This window comes from Microcebus murinus, chromosome 4 (genome assembly GCF_040939455.1).
Source record: "Microcebus murinus isolate Inina chromosome 4, M.murinus_Inina_mat1.0, whole genome shotgun sequence".
In the NCBI taxonomy this organism is placed as follows: Eukaryota; Metazoa; Chordata; class Mammalia; order Primates; family Cheirogaleidae; genus Microcebus; species Microcebus murinus.
Genome location: NC_134107.1, coordinates 56530179 through 56551380, shown reverse-complemented (window position 1 = coordinate 56551380; position 21202 = coordinate 56530179). Strand labels below are relative to the sequence as shown.

The window sequence follows — 21202 nt, the reverse complement described above, 5'->3', positions numbered from 1 at the left end:
CTCTTATATTTCGTAAAGCACATCTAATCTATTGGTGTAACTGAGCCTTGAGTGCATAATATTCTTATATTCTTCCTTCCTCTTGGCAGGGCATTTTTTTCTTTAAATTTTCTTTTTTCTATAAGATTTTTTTTTTCTTTCCATACTGTTGAGTAGAAGAGTAGGAATAATTTCTCCCTTCACAGCCCTCTATAAACAATATACCTCTATCTCCTCAATACACTTACCTCAAATTTATCATAAACAAACTGGATCACCTTGTCTACTGGTTTCTTTGAATTTCCAAGCATGTCTTTTCTTCCGTTTGTTCCAATATGTGACATAAAAACCTACTAGATAAAAGTGAAAGCATTGTGGATTTATTTCTTTTTCTCACTCTCAGCATATGACAATCCACATTATCTGTGTTATGTTTTCTCCCTATATAACTTTTATACCTATTTATCCTTTATAATGCCTGGTGTTAGAATTCACTTCCAACCACTCTTTTTGTTACAACAGCCTCCTAAAGAGTTTCCCTGCCTTTACTTTTGTCAACTTTGAGCCCATTCTTAAAATTGATTCTAGTTTGACATCAATGTATAATAAGATAAATATGACCAAGTTTTTAACTTTGCATTATAATGAATACTTGTGTCCTCTAAGGTTACATCCAAGCTCCTCATATTTACCACAAGTTCCTTCACAAGTTCCAGTTCATTCCTATTTAATCTCAGCTCTAACAACCATATGAGGAGCCATGCTACCTTTTGTTCAATTATGTTAATATTTGATTGCATTTTTTATTCTCTCTCATGCCTTTCTGCATTTACATGAGTGTCAATCAACACAGGAATCTCATCACAGCCCTTTGATCCCATGTGACTTGTATTTACCATTTGAGACCTAACTCAAGAATCTCCTTCAATAAATCTTCCCTGACTTCCCTGGAAGAGGTTAGTTTCTTCTTCTGTGTTTTATGTCATCTTATATTATTATACAATCTTTAAAGTGCTAAACTAAAACTTAATTTTAAGTTTAGTTCCCCATCCACTATTTTATGTGTACTTGAAGGCATTTCTTATGCATTTATCTATTTTTTAGTACTACAAAATTTACTTTAATAAGGTATGTTATTGGTGTGGTGGTATACACCTGTAGAATCAGCTATTAAAGATGCTGAAATGGGAAGATTACTCAAGCCCAGGAGTTCTAGACAGCCTGAGCAATATAGTAAGACTCCATTCCCTCCCCCCTGGCTGCCCACAAAAAGTTCTCAATAAATGTACAATGATGAAAGAATAAATTAAGTGGTAAAATAATGAATGTAGGTGGTAATTAAATATAATAAGCAAAGGAGTGATTAAAAACATTAAACACAGAGCTGTGCACATCAAAACATAGTTCCTTGTTATAATACTGACTTTTATTATCCTAATTTTCCATATTCTTGTCTCCTCTAAACTACCGGATCCTCCATCAGTAGAATGTCTGTCTTCAATAGTTCTGCTTCATACCCTCGTTTCCTCCTGACAGGCTTCTCAGGCCTTGAAAGGAGCTATGGCTTGATTTCCCTCCCCATCTTCTTGGTTTATGTCACCTCGATTGCAGGGAACATTACTATCCTGTTCATCATCAGAACCGAGCCTTCCCTCCATCAGCCAATGTACTATTTCCTGTCAATGCTGGCACTCACTGACTTGGGCCTATCAACCACGACCTTGCCTTCCATGTTCAGTGTCTTCTGGTTCCATGCCCGGGAGATTCCCTTCAATGCTTGTCTGGTCCAGATGTACTTCATTCATGTTTTCTCAATTATTGAGTCTGCTGTTCTGTTAGCCATGGCCTTTGACCGCTTTGTAGCAATCCGAGAACCCCTGCGCTATGCAACCATTCTAACCAATGACGTTATCATTGGAATCGGGTTAGCAATTGCAGGGAGAGCCTTGGCTCTGGTCTTTCCAGCTTCCTTCCTCCTGAAGAGGCTTCAATATCATGCTGTGAATATTCTCTCCTACCCCTTTTGCCTGCACCAAGACCTCATAAAGACAACTGTATCTAGCCGTCGGGTCAGTAGTATCTATGGCCTCATGGTGGTCATCTGTTCCATGGGACTTGATTCAGTGCTTCTCCTTCTGTCCTACGTTCTCATCCTGGGCACAGTGTTGAGTATAGCCTCCAAGGCCGAGAGAGTGAAAGCCCTCAATACTTGCATCTCCCACATCTGTGCTGTGCTCACCTTCTATACACCAATGATTGGGCTATCTATGATCCGTCGCTATGGGCAGAATGCTTCTCCAATTGTCCATGTGCTCATGGCCAATGTCTACTTGCTGGTTCCACCACTCATGAATCCCATTGTCTACAGTGTTAAGACCAAGCAGATCCGTGACAGAATCCTCAAGAAATTCAAGAAACATAATTTAGCTGAAAAAGACTCTAAAACATAACTTTCCTCCCATACCTTTTATATTTATGAGAGCATTTCATATGAATATAGAATACTGAATTTAAATATTACTAATAATATTTTGTCTTTAAAATACTGGATCTAAACATCAATATTAGTAAATCCTTATCTTTTCAATATAGAGAATAAATGCATAGTTGTATTTTAAAATGAAGTTTTTCATTGTATGTTGTGATGACTCTCAATTTCTGAGAAAAATCTAGATTTCAAGATAATTCTAATATGGACCCCATAGTCTAGATCAACAATTTTTCCCACACTATTTAACTTAATATGAAAATATTTTGAATATGTTTTTACCTTTTGTTCAGGAGGAAAAAATATTTCCACCAGGAGATCCTTGTATCAAAATAAAATGATTAAGAAATGAAACTTATTATACTTTTAGAAGTATAAAAGAAAGAAAACTTGGACCAATTAATTGAATTTATTTGAGTAGCTCTTAAATAATCCAGAAACAATAATATTTTTGTATCTAGGAACCTACAGATACCTCTCCATTTTCAGGAGCATATACACTATGAGATCTAGATTTCTGTTCATTTTCTCTACTGGTTTTTGAGTACATTTCTCAATTATTTATGATAGCCATCAATGATTCTTATATCTTAAAATTTATTCTCTATGCCATGAGCATGGAGGAATACAGTTCTTCAGTTTCTGTACTCCCCTGCATAGACTGTCCTGATCTCCCTTTTCAATGTGCCCAATGTCATTCTGCACTGAAATCCTAGAGATGTTTTTTTTGTTTGTTTGTTTGTTTTTGTTTTTTAGGAATTATATTCCACATCTTTAATTATCAGATTGACAAGGATACAGATTTTAAATACTAGGGACTTCAACAATTTGATGCTAAGAAGGCATTAAGGTTATTGACTGAAATACCTGTTTTTAATTTATATTGAACACAAAATATCCTAGAAAAATTGTGTATACTCATTGACTCAGCTTCAACATCTCCCATTCAGACCTTCACCTGCTCTGGCCTCACTTTCATCTTCATGAGTCTACCATAATTGTACTTTATGATATATCTGGGGATCTATGTGTTACTAAATTCAATATTCACATCTTGATTTAAACCTACATTTCCTTTGACATTGTTAACAATGCCTTCTTTTAAGAATAACTTTATTTTTAATAGTTTTAGGCTGTCAGACAAATATGAAAGATAGTGCATAGTTCACACATACTCTGCATTCAGTTCCCCTATTGTTAACATCTTACACTGGTATGGTACATTTGTTACAATTAATAAACCAATTTTGATACTTCATTACCAGTGTTATATTACTTTTATATTTTCTTAGTTTTTAACCTAATATTCCTCTTCTACACCAAGACCCAGTCCAGAATATCAGATCACATAAGCAGTCATGTGTTTTTAGACCCCTCTTAATAGTGATATTTTCTTTGACTTTCATAGCTTTTGAATACCGTGGCATTTTTTAGGAATTCTAGTCAGATATTTTGTACAATATCTTTATATCAGGATATTTATGATATTTTTCTCAAGATTAGGCTAAGGTTATGTGTTTTGGGGAGGAAAACCACAGAAGAACACCATTCTTATTGCATTGTATCAACAACATGTATCAGCAACACGACATCACTTTGATGTGGACTGTTTATTGAACTGGGGAAGGTTTGTCATGTTTCTCCACATTCAATTTAATCTGTCTTCTTAAAATTCTTCTTTTCATAGTATACTTTTTGGAAGGAAGTCACTATGCAAAGCCTACACTGTAATAATAGGAAGTCATTAGGGAAGAGTATCTAATTGAAAGCATTTTATGTGAGAGATTTTTCCCTTCCACTTCATTGATTAAATTATTTATTATATTAATACTAACTTATGGATATATATTTAACACTTCGGATTATAACAAAATGCATTTTATTTATTGAGTTTTTTTTTTTTTTCAAATTACTTCAGCTTTAGCCAAAGGGAGTTCTTTATTTGACACAAGTGTCCCTTTGACATGCCCCCATCAATGTGGGGCTTTCTTTGTTTTTGTTGTTGTTGTTGTTGTTTATTTATTTATTTATTTTGTTTTGGCATATTTTTGCTTTCTAGCACTACAAGATGCTCCAGGATGATCTTGTATATTATCTGGCAAAGTTCTAGAATCTATTATTTCATTGAGAAGCTCTCATTTCCTTTAATTAAGAATGGTGTTTGAAACCAAGGTAGGAGTGCTGAATATACCCCTGACTAATGGAGTGTTCTTGCTTGTAGCCCTTCTCATGTAAAGAATAAAGAGAATATATGTGTTTACTAACCCATTCTTATACATATATCTATAAATACTTCTATATGTAACCATCTGTATCTATACTCAGCAAAATATGAGTTTATGCTAATGTCTCCAACTCTAATCCATGACCACATATACTCTTCCAGCCTCTTTCCCTTACCTGTGAATTTCCACTCCAACAATAAGAAAACTTGCCCCCATCACCCACCATCTATAATGTATTCTGAAGGGTTTGATTTTAGTATACAGATAATTAGAGCAGCAGAATTGCATTCTGGAGACAAGTCAGTTATCATTTATGTGATTTGTAAATAATTTGCCCTTGTTTGTGGTTTGTCTTATAGAGAGGAAAGTTTGAGTATTAATAAAATACAACTTATCAATTCATCTTTCATTAGTTGTGCTTTTTCTCTTTTTTTTTTTTTTTATTTCGGCATATTGTGGGGGTACAGATTTTAAGGTTTCAATAAATGCCCATTTCCTCCCCTTCCCCCAAAAGTCTGAGTCTCCATCATGACCATCTCCCAGATGGTGCACATCTCACTCATTATGTATGTATATACCCGCCCCCCTCCCCCCTCCCACCTGCCCAATACCCTATTACTATAGTTGTGCTTTTTTTCTTGCTAGGCCTCAGGTCACATAGATTTTTGTCTACATTTTCTTCTGGAAGCATTTTAGTGTTATGCATTACATTGAAGTCTATTAAATATTTTGTGTTTAGTGAAAGGTGTAAAGACTGTCTTCTGCTGGCTTTGGGTTTGGTTTGCTCTTCCTTTACTATTTATTTTAACATGTGACATTAGGTTGTTAATTTTTTGATCTTTCTGTCTCTTTCATGAGAGCATTTAAGGCTATGAATTTTCCCCTGAGGAATGCTTTGCTGTGTCCCATAGGTAAAGGGGTGAAAAATCTCTACAAGAAGAATTATGGAACATCTAGAAAGAAATTTCAGATGATTAAAACAGATGGAAAAATATATCATACTCATGGATCAGTGGAATCAAGATTGTTAAAATGTCCATAGTACCCAAAGTGATTGTTAAAATGTCCATAGTACCCAAAATTGATTAACAGAATCAATACAACCCCATTCAAAATACCAACATCATATTTCACAGATCTAGAAAATATAATTCTACACTTCATTTGGACCCAGAAAAAAGCCTGAATCACCAAAGCATTTTTAAGCAAAAAGAACAAATCTGAAGGCATCACATTACCAGACTTCAAAATATATTACAAGGCTATAGTAACCAAAACAGTATTGTATTGGTACAAAAATAGAGACATAGACCAATGGAACAGAATAGAGAATTCGGACATAAAATCAGCTACCTACAGCCAACTGATCTTTGAGAAATGAGACAACAATATACAATGGGGAAAAGAAGCCCTATTAAATAAATGGTGCTGGTAAAATTGGATAACCACATGATGAAGAATGAAGAAGGACCCCTATCTCTCACCATGCACAAACATTAATTCATCATGGATAAAAGACTTAAATGTAAGGCATGAAACCATAAGAATTCTAAAATAAAATGTAGGAAAAATTCTTCTAGATATCAGCTGAGGCACAGAATTAATGACTAAGACCCCAATGGCAATTATAGCAACAACAAAAATAAATACATGGGCATTGATTAAATTAAAAGGCTTTTGCACAGCTAAGGAAATAATTAACAGGACAAATAGACAACCTACAGAATGGAAGAAAATATTCACAAAATATACATCCAATGAAAGGCTAATATCTAGAATCTACAAAGAACTAAAGCAAATCAATACAAAACAAACAAAGAAAATAACAACAACAACAAAAAACCCAAAAAACAACAAAAAATGAAACAATTAAAAAGTAGGCAAAAGATAGAAATAGAAGCTTTTCAAAAGAAGACAGACAAATGGTCAAGAAATATTTGAAAAAATTCTCAACATCACTAATCATTAGGCAAATGCAAATTAAACCACAATGAGTTATTATCTTACCCCAGTTAGAATGGCTTTTGGACTTTTTAAAAGTCCAAAAATATAGGTCATGTCACAGATGCAGAGAGAAAGGAATGCTTATACACTGTTGGTGGGACTGCAAATTAGTACAACAATATTCTAAGAACAATTAAAGGTCCTTCATCAGTTTAATCAATACTGAGTAATTAATTCTTCTTCAACTGGATCTTAGATTAGCAGTGTCATGAAGCTATTACCTCTTAACTAAAGAGATTGCTGGACATGACTCAGTCCATTGAATTGACAGTTATTCAATAATCTATTTTTGAAGTTAAGTGCTGCTGGTATAGTCTTTTTCCATGGGCTTTGAGACCATTCTTTTTTGTTGAAGACCCAAAAGTCTGGCCTGTTGTTCACTGCAGAGCTTTTAGGTAAGTGTCATACTGAAATTAAACTATCTATAGTTTTAAGGTTTTTAGTTTAATATAAGACAGCTAAAGCTGTCTTAAAATGTTTGTGGTTAATTTATTTCTGATAATTTTTAAATGTAAAAGGACAGTTTGTAACAAGAATAATGCAACTAACATGAGAATTTGATTGTTCCTATGACATGCAAAATAAGATAGTAAAGTGATTATAAAAAAATATGTTCTTAAAATCTGCACCCCCATAATATGCTGAAATAAGAAATAAAAAATATATATATGTTCTTGACAAAATGTCTCTAAGACTAATGATAAAGCTCATTTGCAAGAATGGTAAGTGTTATATCTGATGTATAAACATGAATAACTATTGAACAAATTGTACTAAGGAAAATATCTTGGCATATATTAGTCATGAGAACCAACATACATAAAATACCAAAAATAAATAAATAAATAAAGCAGCAAGAGTATACCAAGTATAACAAATAAAGAGATTTAGTGAGTCTTGGATTGCATCTAGACATGTATATTTTTATAAACTTTCACAGTAAAGTATGATGTACATCTTCAGCTAAAAAATTCTGCCCTAGAGTTGCTAGATGAAAATTAAATTTCGAAAACTTTCTCAATTTGGGAAAAAAAGACTGTAACTTTCAGGAAGTAAAATCTCATGTAGGAGGCAGACATATGAAGACATATTTATCCTACAATGTGAAACTGCTCTAAGATTATTCACATGGTGACCTGTAGTCATGGAAGAGATTATCATAATTCTGCCAAAGGGAGGCTTAAGTAGTGTTTTCTATGAATGGCTAATTATTACCCTCTATTTTTTAGGGGGTTGGATAATTCTCTTTGTTCTAGTCCCCTTTGAGGGTTCAAATACCAGGAGTTTATTTTTTTTTTGTTTTTTGTTTTTTAAGTACATCCTGCTGAGTTGGAATCCCCAGTGCTTTCTGGGCAACTGGGATAGTATTAGGGAGTACTAGAATCTGCTGGTCAGGATAAATCAGTGTGCCTACACAGAAGTGGAATGCTGGTGATTGTGTCCACCTCTATTTCCTTACTCTGATACATGGGTCCAGTGAGTTATCTACCTACTTGCTGGTACGTTTCTTGATATTAACAGCAGCCACTTTCTATTTCATTAATTCAAGCAAGAAATTTCCATAATATATGTCTAACGGTGGTTACCTAGCACATAGGATGAACACCTATAGTCCAACTCTCTATAAATTTTAACAATTCATGTAAATACATAGGTATAAGTTCATGGTACTGCCAACTCATGGAAATCAACTTGTTGCTAGCCTGATTCACAGCCCAAGCATAGAAAGAAATTCCAAGAAAAGAATGTGGACCTGGATCTTGGGTGACATGGTTTGCTTAGTTGAAGAGTTGTTCCCTTATATGACAATGTACTTTCTGAGTTGGCGTATGTGAGTCCACTGAGTTTCCAGTGGACATTAGTGTGGGAAAAATGGTGAGCACTAACAGTCTTTATTTATATTCTGTCCTAATTCTGCATGGTTCTGATTAGATTTAAATATTTGCTTTATATTTTCCTTTATTGATAAACAAGATAATAACCTTAATAAAGAAAATTCTAACAAAAGGTATCTATGAGTCCATGGCTCTTAAGGAATCTTTTAAGGATTTTGCATAAATTTTATTTAAAGTTACAGCTCTCCTAGATGAAAGTGTCATTTATAATTCATTCAGTGTTTATCAATATGGTATCAGCTAAAATGAAATTCTATGAAGCTGGAAAATATTACAAAACATCAATATTATCAATAGCAGTACATTATGCACTGAGTTATTAATCCTATAAAAAGAATTTGAGGATTAATTTCTACTTACTATTTGGGCAAAGTAAATAAAATTAAAACAACAACAACAAAAACATGTTTCAAACAGTATAAACTACAGATATTCCTCAAGTTTTATAATATTGAAAATGTCAAATTGTAGTTTTTTCTATTTTAAAGGAAATTGTCTACACTATTATATAAAATATTTTTTCTTTAAACAAATTACTGCTGGCTGTTGATCACTGCAAGCCTTCATTTCAGAATAAATTTTGAAGCAATAATATTAATGCATGAAGATTTATTGTGTGTTGAGAGTCTAATAAAAGGCCCACCTAGTAGCAACTGTGTATGTAAGTAGGGCAGTAAGGATGTTCAGAGTCTGGAAGAGTGTTTAGCATGGCATGAGAGAGGACCAGGCTTTGCATATCAGTCAAGGAATTTGACAGTGGAGTGCACTTCTGAGCTTCCTTAAGCTGGAATGAGCAAACTAATTTCAGAGGAAGAAAAATCTAGTAACTGGAATAAAGGCATTTTGTAACAACTATGAAGCATCTGACTCCCTTTAATATTAATAGTGACTATTCACAATTTATTTCTTATAAGGTTTTTATTTTCTTCTTGTTAATTGCATTAAGAAATTATTCTGTATTGTCAACTGGACATCCTATTACTATTCCCTATCCCTCCAGTTCAAAACCTTATTGCTGTGGATACAATTATCATTAAACTGCATGTAGGCACTTTGGATAGATAATCTAAATTGAGCAAGGAATTCAACCCATGAAAAGCAATTCAGAAACTCAAGAAATGTGATCACTAAAGTAGCAGATCAGAAACAGCATAATTATATGATGGTTTATTAACTCTGAGTCCAGAAGAAGGGAAATATATACAGGAAAGAGAAAGATACAGATGAAAAAGAAAATATGTACAAGAAAGAGAGGAATGGAGAAAAGGATCATGAGAATAAAAGGCATATTAAGGAGAGAATATCAATAATAGAAAAGACATGAAGCTATTATCTACAACAGACAACTATAAGATTCTTGCAACATATGTGAGGACAAGAGAGGGCAAGAAAACAAGGCAGCATAATGTGACATTGATCTAAATGTCACTTCATGCAAGGATAGCAGTTGTCTAGTGATCGGGATGGGTGTGATACAAAACACATATGTTAATTTTATATTTATTTAAACATATCCTTTTAACAATTTAGAATACTATTTTTTTTTAATGTAAACAGTTACCTTCAGTATAAGTGCTTTTATGTCAGGAAATCTTAAGGTCACTTTACTTTTAAAAAGATAATGAAAAAATTGTACAATTAACCACTGCAATCTTCAGTCAAAAGTAAGATTTCTCCCTTTTCTTAAGTTAAGGTTGGTAGTATCCTTTTTCAATAGGGAAGAAGTTGTCTTCCTAACCCTTTCCCCTTTATCATATCCTCTTTCCCAATCGCTGATCTGACCCTTACACAGTGCGGTAACAAGGTAAGAGAAGTGGAGGTAGAGAAGCTCTTACTTGGTTATTTTGTCATAATATTGCATCCATGTCTGGAAGATGTTTAAAGTTAACCCTTCTCTTCAGGACACCTTTGCAATCTTCCCAGACAGCCCAGCTTGTCCTCATATTTGCATGAGCTCCCCTTCAGCTGTCTGTCCTCCATTTCTCCACAAAGGGCCTCTTGCTTCTAGAGCCCCCACACCTTGGCATTCCTAGTGCACATTTTCACATTTGGTACTCAAATTCATGTACCTTGGACCCTAAAGTAGCTGGACAGCCATTTCAGTTAAATCTAAAATGTCCTAGGTAATAGACACTAGTCTATAATATCATGATTTCTGGGTGGGTTTTCTTAACTTATGTGTCCATTTCCAAATTGCAAAGATGATACTTTAGAGAAGCATGAACAAAAAGTATTTTAGGATGCAGTTTCTCTTTTATATATAAAAACTATCTATATAGTTTTGAAATATAGTCTTGAAATATTATCCACATATCACAAAATTTACCATTTTAAAGTGCATGATGAATTGGTTTTTAGTATTTTCACAAACTATCACCCTTATCTAATTTTAGAGTATTCACAATACTCTCCAAATAAATCCAACATCCATTAACAATCACTTCTCATTCTCCATTGCCTCCACCACTAATATACATTAGATCACTGTGAGTGTGTCTATTTGGGATATTTTATGTACATGAAACCATACAACATGTGGCCCATTGTGTCGGGCTTCTCGCATTTAGCATGCTTTCAAGGTTTACCTATTTGTAGCATGATGAGTATTTAAGTAATTTTTTATGGCTAAATAATATCCTATTGCATGGATATACCACATTTAGTTGATTCATCAGTGATGGACATTTGGGTTGTTTCCATGTTTTGCCTATTATGAATAATCTTCATTTGAGTATTTGTTTACATTTGTTTACATATTTTGGTGAAAATATGTTTTGTCTCTTTTGGGTACATATCTAGAGGTAGAAATGTTAAAACTGACATCTAGGAGGGTGTATATACCTAGGAGTAGAAATTTTAAAATCCATGCTTAAAATTTTGAGAAACTGAAAATCTATTTTCCAAATTTATTGCACCAATTTAGAATCTCACCATCAATGTTCATAGATTCCAATTTCTCCTTATTCTTGCAAATACTTGATAATATATGTTTAAGTTAGTCATCATATAGATATGAAGTGGTATATTTCTATAGTTTGATTTACATTTCCTTAATGACTAATAGTGTTGAGGATATTTTTATGTGCTTATTAACTATATATATAACTTCCTTCTTAAGAGTAATGCCATTTAACAAATTTGGTCATTTTTAATTGAGTTATTTGTCTTTTTATTTTTGAGTTTTAGAATCTTCACATATTCTGAATACAAGTCCTTTAGCAGATTTGTGATTTATAAATATTTCTCTCATGCCTTAGGTTGTCTTCTCATTATGTTGATGGTTTCCTTTGAAGCTCAAACTTCTTAAAACTTTAATGAAATCCAATTCATGATTCTTTTTTCTATTACAACTTTTATGTTTTGGTATCATATCAAAGAAATTGTTAACTAAACCAAGGCCTTATAGATTTGGCTTTATGTTTTCTACTAGGAGTTTTATAGTTTTAGTTCTTACTTTTAGGTATATGATCCATTTACCTAAGGTTATATAATAGGTTATATAATATGTAAGGTTATATAATAGGTAGGCATGTGGCCATCCAGTTGTCATATCACTATATTTTGAAAATAATTCAGGTCCTTAAAGGTTACAATGATTTAAGAACTGCAGCTCTAATTTGTAGAAAAATTGTTCCTAATTTTGATCTATACTAATCTATACAGTTTCCAAACTTACAGAGTTTTTCTAATGTAATTAAATGTACTACAGGAAATAGATCCTGATAAGTTTGTTGTTTCCTTCCTGTACTCTAAGCCAGGAAAGCATATGAACTGTTGACTACATGTAGACACTGCTATATTTTTATATTCCTCTTATGTACCCTATTTATATAGACAATTGTACATTTTTTATAAAATGAGCTCCTTTCCATATTTCATGTAATATTTTGTTTTCATCCTAATTATTATTTTGGAGGATAGCTTGAATCATAAGATTTATACCAATCAGATGACTAAAGAAGTTGAATCAATTTATTTATGCCATTGCAGAAAGCCTCTTTTGAGACCCACATGCTGATTCCCTCAGATTCCTGAGATGTCAGTATTTAATACCTCCAAACTGGACATCTCTATGTTCTTCCTGATTGGGATCCCAGGGATGGAGCATGCTCACATTTGGGTCTCCATCCCCATCTGCCTCATGTACCTCATTGCCATCCTGGGGAACTGCACCATCCTCTTTTTCATAAAAATTGAGTCGTCTCTGCATGAGCCTATGTATTATTTCCTCTCCATGCTGGCATTTTCCGACCTGGGACTGTCCATCTCCTCTCTTCCAACCATGCTGAGAATCTTCTTGTTCAATGCCACAGGAATTTCTGCAGATGCCTGCTTTGCTCAGGAGTTTTTCATTCATGCATTCTCAGCTATGGAGTCATCAGTACTTTTCATCATGTCTGTTGATCGCTTTATAGCCATCTACAACCCTTTGAGATATACCTCCATCCTCACCAATGACAGAGTTGTTAATGTTGGCCTTGTTCTAGCTGTGAAAAGTGTTTTATTAATCTTCCCTTTTCCCTTTATTCTAAAAAGGCTGAAATTCTGTAAGAAAAGCCTGTTATCTCACTCTTACTGCCTCCACCAGGATGTTATGAAGTTGGCCTGTTCTGATAACAGGGTCAATATCATCTATGGGTTTTTTGTGGCTCTAACAGCTATGTTAGACTTGTTGTGCATTTCTGTGTCTTACATGTTGATTCTGAAAATTGTCATGGGCATTGCCTCCCACAAGGGTCGCCTCAAGGTCCTCAACACTTGCATCTCCCACATCTGTGCTGTGCTCATCTTCTATGTGCCCATCATCACCTTGGCTATTATTCACCGTTTTGCCAAAAATGTTTCTCCAGTTATTAGAATAATTATAGCTGATATTTTCCTCCTTATTCCCCCTTTAATGAATCCTATTGTGTACTCTGTGAAAAGTCAGGACATAAGAAATCGGATCTTTGAAAAATTATGTAAGAAACATGCTTGATGAAAAATTTCAGCTGCAATGTAAGTCCAAACCAGCTGGCAATTTTCTGAGCAAATGTGGGATCTAAGAATGACAACAAAGTGATGAAGGTTAAATACAATTGAAAATGTGCATATTCAGTTGAAAGCAGGAATATGCTACATACACATAAGCACATCAAACTTCTTTTGTTAATTGAATTAAGGAGCAACAGCAATCTAGGTTAGATGCCTTGGGGACTAGACTTGATGTCATATTATACTTATAACTATGTTTAACACCTCCTTTTCCATTTTTATCTGTCTATACAACTTGACCACCAGCTACATAAATATATCGTCATCATCATCGGCACTTATAGATAGAGAAAATTTCAATCTGTTATATAAAATAAATTTCTGCAAAAGCCATCATGGCTCCATGGCTCTAATGAATTCAGGAATGATCAGTAGTGACAGAAGTATACTGAAAGATTAAGTACATATCCAGAGTCACACAGAGATTTTGTGTATTTTTGTGTGTGTGTGTGTGTGTGTGCGCATGTATGTTCGTGGAAGTCATCAGCAACTCAAAACTATTTAAAATGCACCTATTTTCTAATATTGTGAAGTATATTTGGTGATATAAGGCTCATGTGACAAAAATTAAAAGTAAATCCAAAAATAATAATAGCATTTATGAATTGAAATAATTAATACATTGAATTTATTAATATCAATTATTAATAATTGATAATCAAGCATTTCATTCATTCATATTTATAAGTATTTATAATTAATCTTAGAAATTTCTTTCATTTATATGCATATTGGATTAGCTGTTCCTCACCCAAATTTGTCTAGCATCTTTTATTTGCCACTGTTGTATCTCTAACTACAGTATTATTTCATTATCTACATACTACATTTACTTGTAAGTTGTTTAAAAGGCATATCTTATCTTCTGTTTCTGTCAGTGTCCTGAAAAGTTAGCGGAACAGATTAATTGTTTGTTGTATATTTGTTAAAGACTAGGAATCTGAGTGAATTTTGAAGATAACAAGAAAGCTGAATCAGTTACAAGTCAGCATTTGCCTTATTTGTACCCAGTTTAGATAGTTTTCGGCCTTTGATTGGCCAAAACTAAGGTGATTGGCACAAAAGTAGATCACAACCTGTTAACACATCCACTTAGGTTACAGTTCACTATGTACAAAGAAACTTTTAGAAGGAACTTAAAATATGTAAGGAGGCAGCTTTCAGCTAAACTTAATTTATCAATTAGCCCCTTTTGATCAACCTCTCAATTTTGAAGGACTGACCAAAACTTTAGGCATTGATATCACAGTGTCACTATTGTAGATGCACTTATTTGGTCTCAAATATCACCGGGAAATGGCAGAATAGTGGGTTTTGTGAGGTGGGAACAAAGACTTCAGGTTACTTTTTTTTTTTTTTGGTAAGGGTTAGAGTAGAGGGGGACCTCCTTTTGCTGGAAGCTCTTGTTTTCAGGAAAAAAACAAAACCTGGTTTGTTTTAAAATTTATTTATTTCCTTAAAATTTCAGTTTGATTATATTGCATTTAGCATGAGTGATTCCATTTTTGTTTGGTCTGGTCTGATCTGTTGGGGTAACATAGTCCCTACATGAGTTCAGTTGAAAACAATGGCTTCCCATAATTTTGTTTAAAAGTTCCCCTCTTTTGGTCAGGTTCTCACTTAGGTGAGAGTGTGACCACAACTTAGGGCTTCAGTGCCACTCTTGGTTACCATCATTTTTGGTTTCTGGTCTCAGCACATCATTTGTAGGTTACAATGTCCTCATGGTCACACATTTCACTGAGTTTTTGTCATTCCAGTTGAAGAGAGACCATTTGGCATTTTACTGATGGCTGCATGCAAACATTTAAAACATTTAAGAGAACATAGCACAGTAGGTTATAGATCCATATAATAAAAAGTTTCAATTAATTCACTTAGTAAATGAGAATGAATTTTCAGACATTTGCATTTAAAGAGATCATATTAATATATTTAAAAGAGGAAAGAAAAACCACAAGAGGTTACCTAAAATAAATAGGATTACAATGGTGCCAGAATCCTTGACTACCATATAGATAGGAAATAAATGTACTTATTGTTTACAAAATCTTCTTCAATCACCATATCTGTGTTAGTCTGACAGGGCTGCTATAAAAAAATAGCACAGACTAGATGGCTTAAATCATATAAATTTATTATTTCACAGTTCTGGAGGCTAGAAGTCTAAGATCAATATGTAAGTGGGGTTGCTTCCTTTTATGGAATATAGGGAGAGAATCTGGTCCATGCTTTTTGTCTAGCTGCTGGTGTTTTTTTTTGTCAATCTTTGGCATTCCTTGACTTATAGACATCACCCTGATCTCTTCCCTCGTCTTCACTTAGCATTCTCCCTGTGTATGTGTTTGTTTCTTCACAAGGTGTTCTTTGATAAGGACAATAGTCATACTGGATTAGGAGCCTACCCTACTTCAGTATAATGTAAACCTCACTAATTACATCTATAATGACCCTATTTCCAAATAAGGCCATATTGTGAGGTATTGTGGGGTTACTACATCAACATATGAATTTTGAGGGAATACAATTCAATTGATAACCATGACTAAACTCAAAATATCATAGTTGAGGACAAAGTAATTTTCAGTCATACAAAGATTTTGAAATTATACCTCCCACTCATACTACTTTTGGAACTTACTACAGGGTGTGTCCCAGGAAAACTACAGGGTTATCTGTAAAATGGGAAGACATGAGGTGTGAATCCCAAATCCCAGTGGATCCCAAACAAAAGAGCAGTAAAGGATATTCCCAGCAAGACATGTGAAAAGCATCCAGCTGATAGTGCAGCTGTAGAACCGAGGCCACTAGGAGGGAAGTGTCTGAGGAAAAAAGTAATGAAATCTGTATCTGTTGGTATGCTTTACATTTTGGGTTTTGAAAAAACAATTTAGAATGTCTTATTCACTAAAGGAAATTTATTGGTTCTCACAACAAGTAAGAGGTTGATCTGGTTTTTTATAAGGTTTGTTTGAATAACTAAACTGTGTCACTGGAAACAATTTTGTCTTAATATTTGGTGTTGAGTATTTAATATTTGGTGTTGAAACTCAATTTAATGTTGATCCTAAGGTTAGCTCCCTCATGGATCTAAGATATTTTTAGCAATTCTCAGCTTTAGATGCTTCCTCATTTACATATAGGAAAAAAAGTGCCTTTGAGCAAATGTCTTAAAATTGAATTTGATTAGACATGAAGACCTGATTGCACCCAAGAGAATATTTCCTTGTATACGTACAGGAAAAATGTGAAGTGGGGAAAATAGCTTTAATGAAATGTAGGCATGGAATGATGGAGAAGATAGGCTAGTTCAGATATAAAATTAAGGATATTATATTTATTCTTTGTATTCAATTATTAATTTTATTAAATGTGTCTATCTGAAAGATGTTCTCAAAAATCTCAACTGTGTAATAAAGAGACCTTAACTTTTTCACTCCAAATAATCACATTTTAATGGGAACCACATAATATATACATATTGATTCCAAAATTAGAAAATGCTTAACATCGTTAGAGAGTTCACAAGAAAGATGACTGCAGGATTGTTCACATAAGTTTCTTCAATTTGTTTAGAATAAATCACATCTATGGAATTGTCCTCATGAGTTGAAGTCCAAAATAATAATTTTAAAAATTACTAAAATTGACAACTTAGTATGCACCAGGCAATGTTCTAAAGGCCTCAGAAAAATTTAACTTATGTCTCAGATCTGCTCAATGAAGGTGATTCTGTTATTATTCCCATTTACAGTTAAGGGAATTGAGACATATAAATTATATATAAGTCATCCAAAGTTTCAAAGCTAGCATGCAACAAACCCAGTATTTGGTCACCCCTAGTTGGACTTCATGATTGAAATTTTAAGATACTTATCAATAATACTTTTTAAAGGTGTACTTGTAAAATTTTGGTGGTGGTGGTGATTTCATGTTTAGGAAACAGTGTGGACAAGGGATCATGGCTTTGTGTCCTTATGCTAATCAGAGAAGTTACAATAGGTTGGAGAAAACTATCAGTGAAGAGAAATAGTGGCATTTAGATCCAAAATAGAAGCCTTCCACACAATTATGTTTGAAATTAAATTGACAGTTTCTTCTATATATAGACTTGGGCCACATATTTGTAATCATATGGAGATTCAATTCTTTGGTTTCACATGTGTCGAGTATAAATGACAATGACTGTGTGTTTTATGCCTACTTTTTGATGTTTTCTTCTATATACTTCTATATACTTCAGTTTGTCTCTATGTTCCTTGAGCTTTTCTGTTTCTGGAGCAAGATCTAGCAATTTGTGAGCCATCTCTGAGGACTCAATCCCAGGGCTCTGTCTAAAGTACAGGTTAAAATGAGATGTATTCTTAGAACTATCCCTTAGGTGCTAGAAAGCTAATATTAACATGCTTTCCAGCGGCTACTCAAAAGGGACCAAGAACTGTGCTGCTTATTGTTTTGTGTAAGTCTTGATTTCTGTGGAAGAATGAGGTGAGTTAGCTGCTGATTACCTGTGAGTATGTGCGGCAGTCATGGAGAGATAGCTGGGCACCCCACACTGAGAACTGGGCCACGTGGCTGACCTACATCAGGCAGGAAAGAAGGTATTACATATTAAATCCTTCATAAAAGTATTAATTATGTATCTATGAACTCACATATGCATAAAAGTTATGTAAAAATTATGTATTAAATTTAAAAGTTATTTATGAAATCCCTCATAAAAACCCTCCTCATAAATTGAAGTCTATAATAATAATAATTCTGGAAATTACTATAGCTGATGACTTACTATGTACAAGGCAGTGTTCTAAAGGCCTCACTGAAATTTAACTTATGTCTCAAATCTGCCAAATGAGGGAAATGTGGTTATTATTTCCATATATAGTTAAGGAAATTGAGATATATAATTTATATACAAGTCATTCAAAGTTTCAAAGCTAGTATCTGATCACTGGCAGTTGGGCTCCAGGATTCCAAGGCAAAATATCCTACCAATTGCATTAGTTGAAAGCAATTTCTATGGCAGTAGGAAGAGATAGGCTCAATGGAGACCTACTGTTTAGACTGGGCTCCTGGATATAAACCCAACGTAAGCAAGCAAGGGACTCTATTGCTTGGCTCTGGTATTGCCATTATGTTTCTACAGGGCAATGTCAATTTAATTGGCCATGGTATCTATGTTTATGTAGAACACAAATAGGAGTCGGTGAACTATGCAGCACTTACTTGTTTTCTCTCTGTTGGAATGAACTCAAAAGGATGGAGAGTTAATTTTGATTTTTGCCTTGGTATATTTCCTGTATTTAAAAAAAAAGATAATTTAACAAATTCTTAGAAAGCTGGCTAAGCCAAGACTGAAAGTTGATTCCTTCTCCATTGAAACACTGCTATCTGAGAAAACTGCAAAAATACATTCTCAAGTCCCCAAACCATCTGAGGTTGTCAGGGTTGTCTTCTACCCACATTTCCTACGTCTTGAACTGGCAGAAGGAGCAACCAAGCAAGCGTTGCTTCATAGAAAAATAAGCACAGGTAAAAACAGGTATTCCTAGAGAACATGATGTGGTGTGGATAATAAACAGAGATGCATGCAAATCACATTAGACAACCATCTTTCTCCTTCCCCCACTGATCCTCCTTGAAGTTTGTAAGTTGTGAACAATTGCTATTTCTATTTCTATCCAAGCAGCACTAGTAGTCAGTACTTTTCTTAGAACATTTGGCTTTGTTTCTTATAGTCTGTTTCAGTGTCTATGAGAGGCCATCAGACTTGGGCCAGAGTTTTTACATATGTATTTCTACATCAGTCAGTAATGAGGAATCAGAAGAATTTAGGTTTTCACTGTGAAAGTGCCCATATACCTGAGGTCTATGATTTATTTTCATTATGGATCACTTAAGGATATTTCTGAAAGCCTCTATAGTGTGTGGGCCCCTATGTGTTTTTGATGTTGTCAGTGTCACTCAAGAGACAATGGATTCTTTGAGTGGAATCACATCCTATTCTCATCCAAAGTGAAAGGAAAGGTCTAATTATTAGAAAATCTACATTGAGCTTTCTGCAAACCTTCATGTCTGGAATTAGAATTCAGTCATCAGGCAGGATGAAAAATCTGAATTTATTCATGTCCTACCCTATTCAAATAACTACAGTGATGATTCAATGATTCAATATATGAGCTTTATAAACAGGCTTATTTGCATAGTAATGAGTATTCAATTTGCAGAGCTAGCAATTGATGTAGCATGCCCTTTTATCTCTGCTCTCTCTCTCTCTTTCTCTCTCTCCCTCCCTCCCTCCTTCTTTGTTTTTCCTCAAACAAGAGAAAGAAATTCTTCACCTCTCTGATCCATGAAGGATGATATATCACAATAACAGGAGCATTTTCCACCCAGCCACATTTTTCCTCACTGGAATCCCAGGTCTGGAAGACATCCATGTCTGGATCTCCCTGCCATTCTGTTCTGTTTACCTCGTAGCTTTACTGGGCAACACCACCATTCTGCTAGTCATCAAGGCAGAACAGAGCCTCCGGGAGCCCATGTTCTACTTTCTGGCCATTCTGTCAACAATTGATTTGGCCCTTTCTACAACCTCTGTGCCCCGCATGCTGGGGATCTTCTGGTTTGATGCTCATGAGATTAACTTTGCAGCTTGTGTGGCCCAGATGTTTCTGATCCATGCATTCACTGGCATGGAGGCTGAGGTCTTACTGGCTATGGCCTTTGACCGCTATGTGGCCATCTGTGCTCCCCTTCACTACACGACCATCTTGACATCCCGGGTGCTGGTGGGCATCACTATATTCATTGTGATTCGTCCAGTCCTGTTTACACTTCCCATAGTCTATCTCATCTACCGCCTACCTTTTTGCCAGGCTCATATAATAGCCCATTCCTACTGTGAGCACATGGGCATTGCAAAATTGTCCTGTGGAAACATCCGTATCAATGCTATCTATGGGCTGTTCGTGGTCGCTCTCTTTCTTCTGAACCTGGTCCTTATTGGCATCTCATATGTTTACATTCTCCGTGCCGTCTTCCGCCTCCCATCACAGGATGCTCGGCTAAAAGCCCTGAGCACATGTGGTTCCCATGTTGGGGTCCTCTGTGCTTTCTACATCCCCTCGGTCTTCTCTTTCCTTACTCATCGATTTGGGCACAGCATACCAAGCTATATTCACATTCTTATCGCCAATCTCTATGTGGTTATCCCACCTTCTCTCAACCCAATCATTTATGGAGTGAGGACCAAACAGATAAGAGAACGAGTGCTCTGTGTGTTTACCAAGAAATAAGATTCTTACCTCGTTCTTTTACTGAAGTGTTTGATCTTTTTGGGAAGACTTCTATGTTCTTGCCTTAAGGAATAACTCTTGGTCCTCACCTTATTATTGCTGTATTTGCAGAGTAAGTTGGTTTGTTCCTGAATTCTGATGAATAGATTTTAAGGCTGGCAGAAGCCTCACTGTATCTCAAGTTCAAGGACTGATGACCTATTCTGCAAGGGCTATCCTAGGAGACAGCAGTGTGGCCACTGCCTATATGACCTCTTGTAAAGCCTTTGATAGACTACA

At 34.7% G+C, this 21202-nt stretch overlaps 3 protein-coding genes across 3 annotated transcripts; all 3 read left to right on the top strand.

Annotated features, from left to right (window-relative positions):
• The first annotated feature begins 1466 nt into the window (after positions 1-1466).
• Positions 1467-2429, top strand: LOC105883368 (olfactory receptor 51G2-like). The gene has a single exon (XM_012786431.2). The coding sequence runs from the start codon at positions 1467-1469 to the stop codon at positions 2427-2429; it is 963 nt and encodes a 320-aa protein (XP_012641885.2).
• A 10198-nt stretch (positions 2430-12627) lies between these two features.
• LOC105883367 (olfactory receptor 51A7-like) lies at positions 12628-13569 on the top strand. The gene has a single exon (XM_012786430.2). The coding sequence runs from the start codon at positions 12628-12630 to the stop codon at positions 13567-13569; it is 942 nt and encodes a 313-aa protein (XP_012641884.1).
• A 6415-nt stretch (positions 13570-19984) lies between these two features.
• Positions 19985-20923, top strand: LOC105883419 (olfactory receptor 52J3). Its single transcript, XM_012786487.3, has one exon. The coding sequence runs from the start codon at positions 19985-19987 to the stop codon at positions 20921-20923; it is 939 nt and encodes a 312-aa protein (XP_012641941.3).
• Positions 20924-21202: the final 279 nt, after the last annotated feature.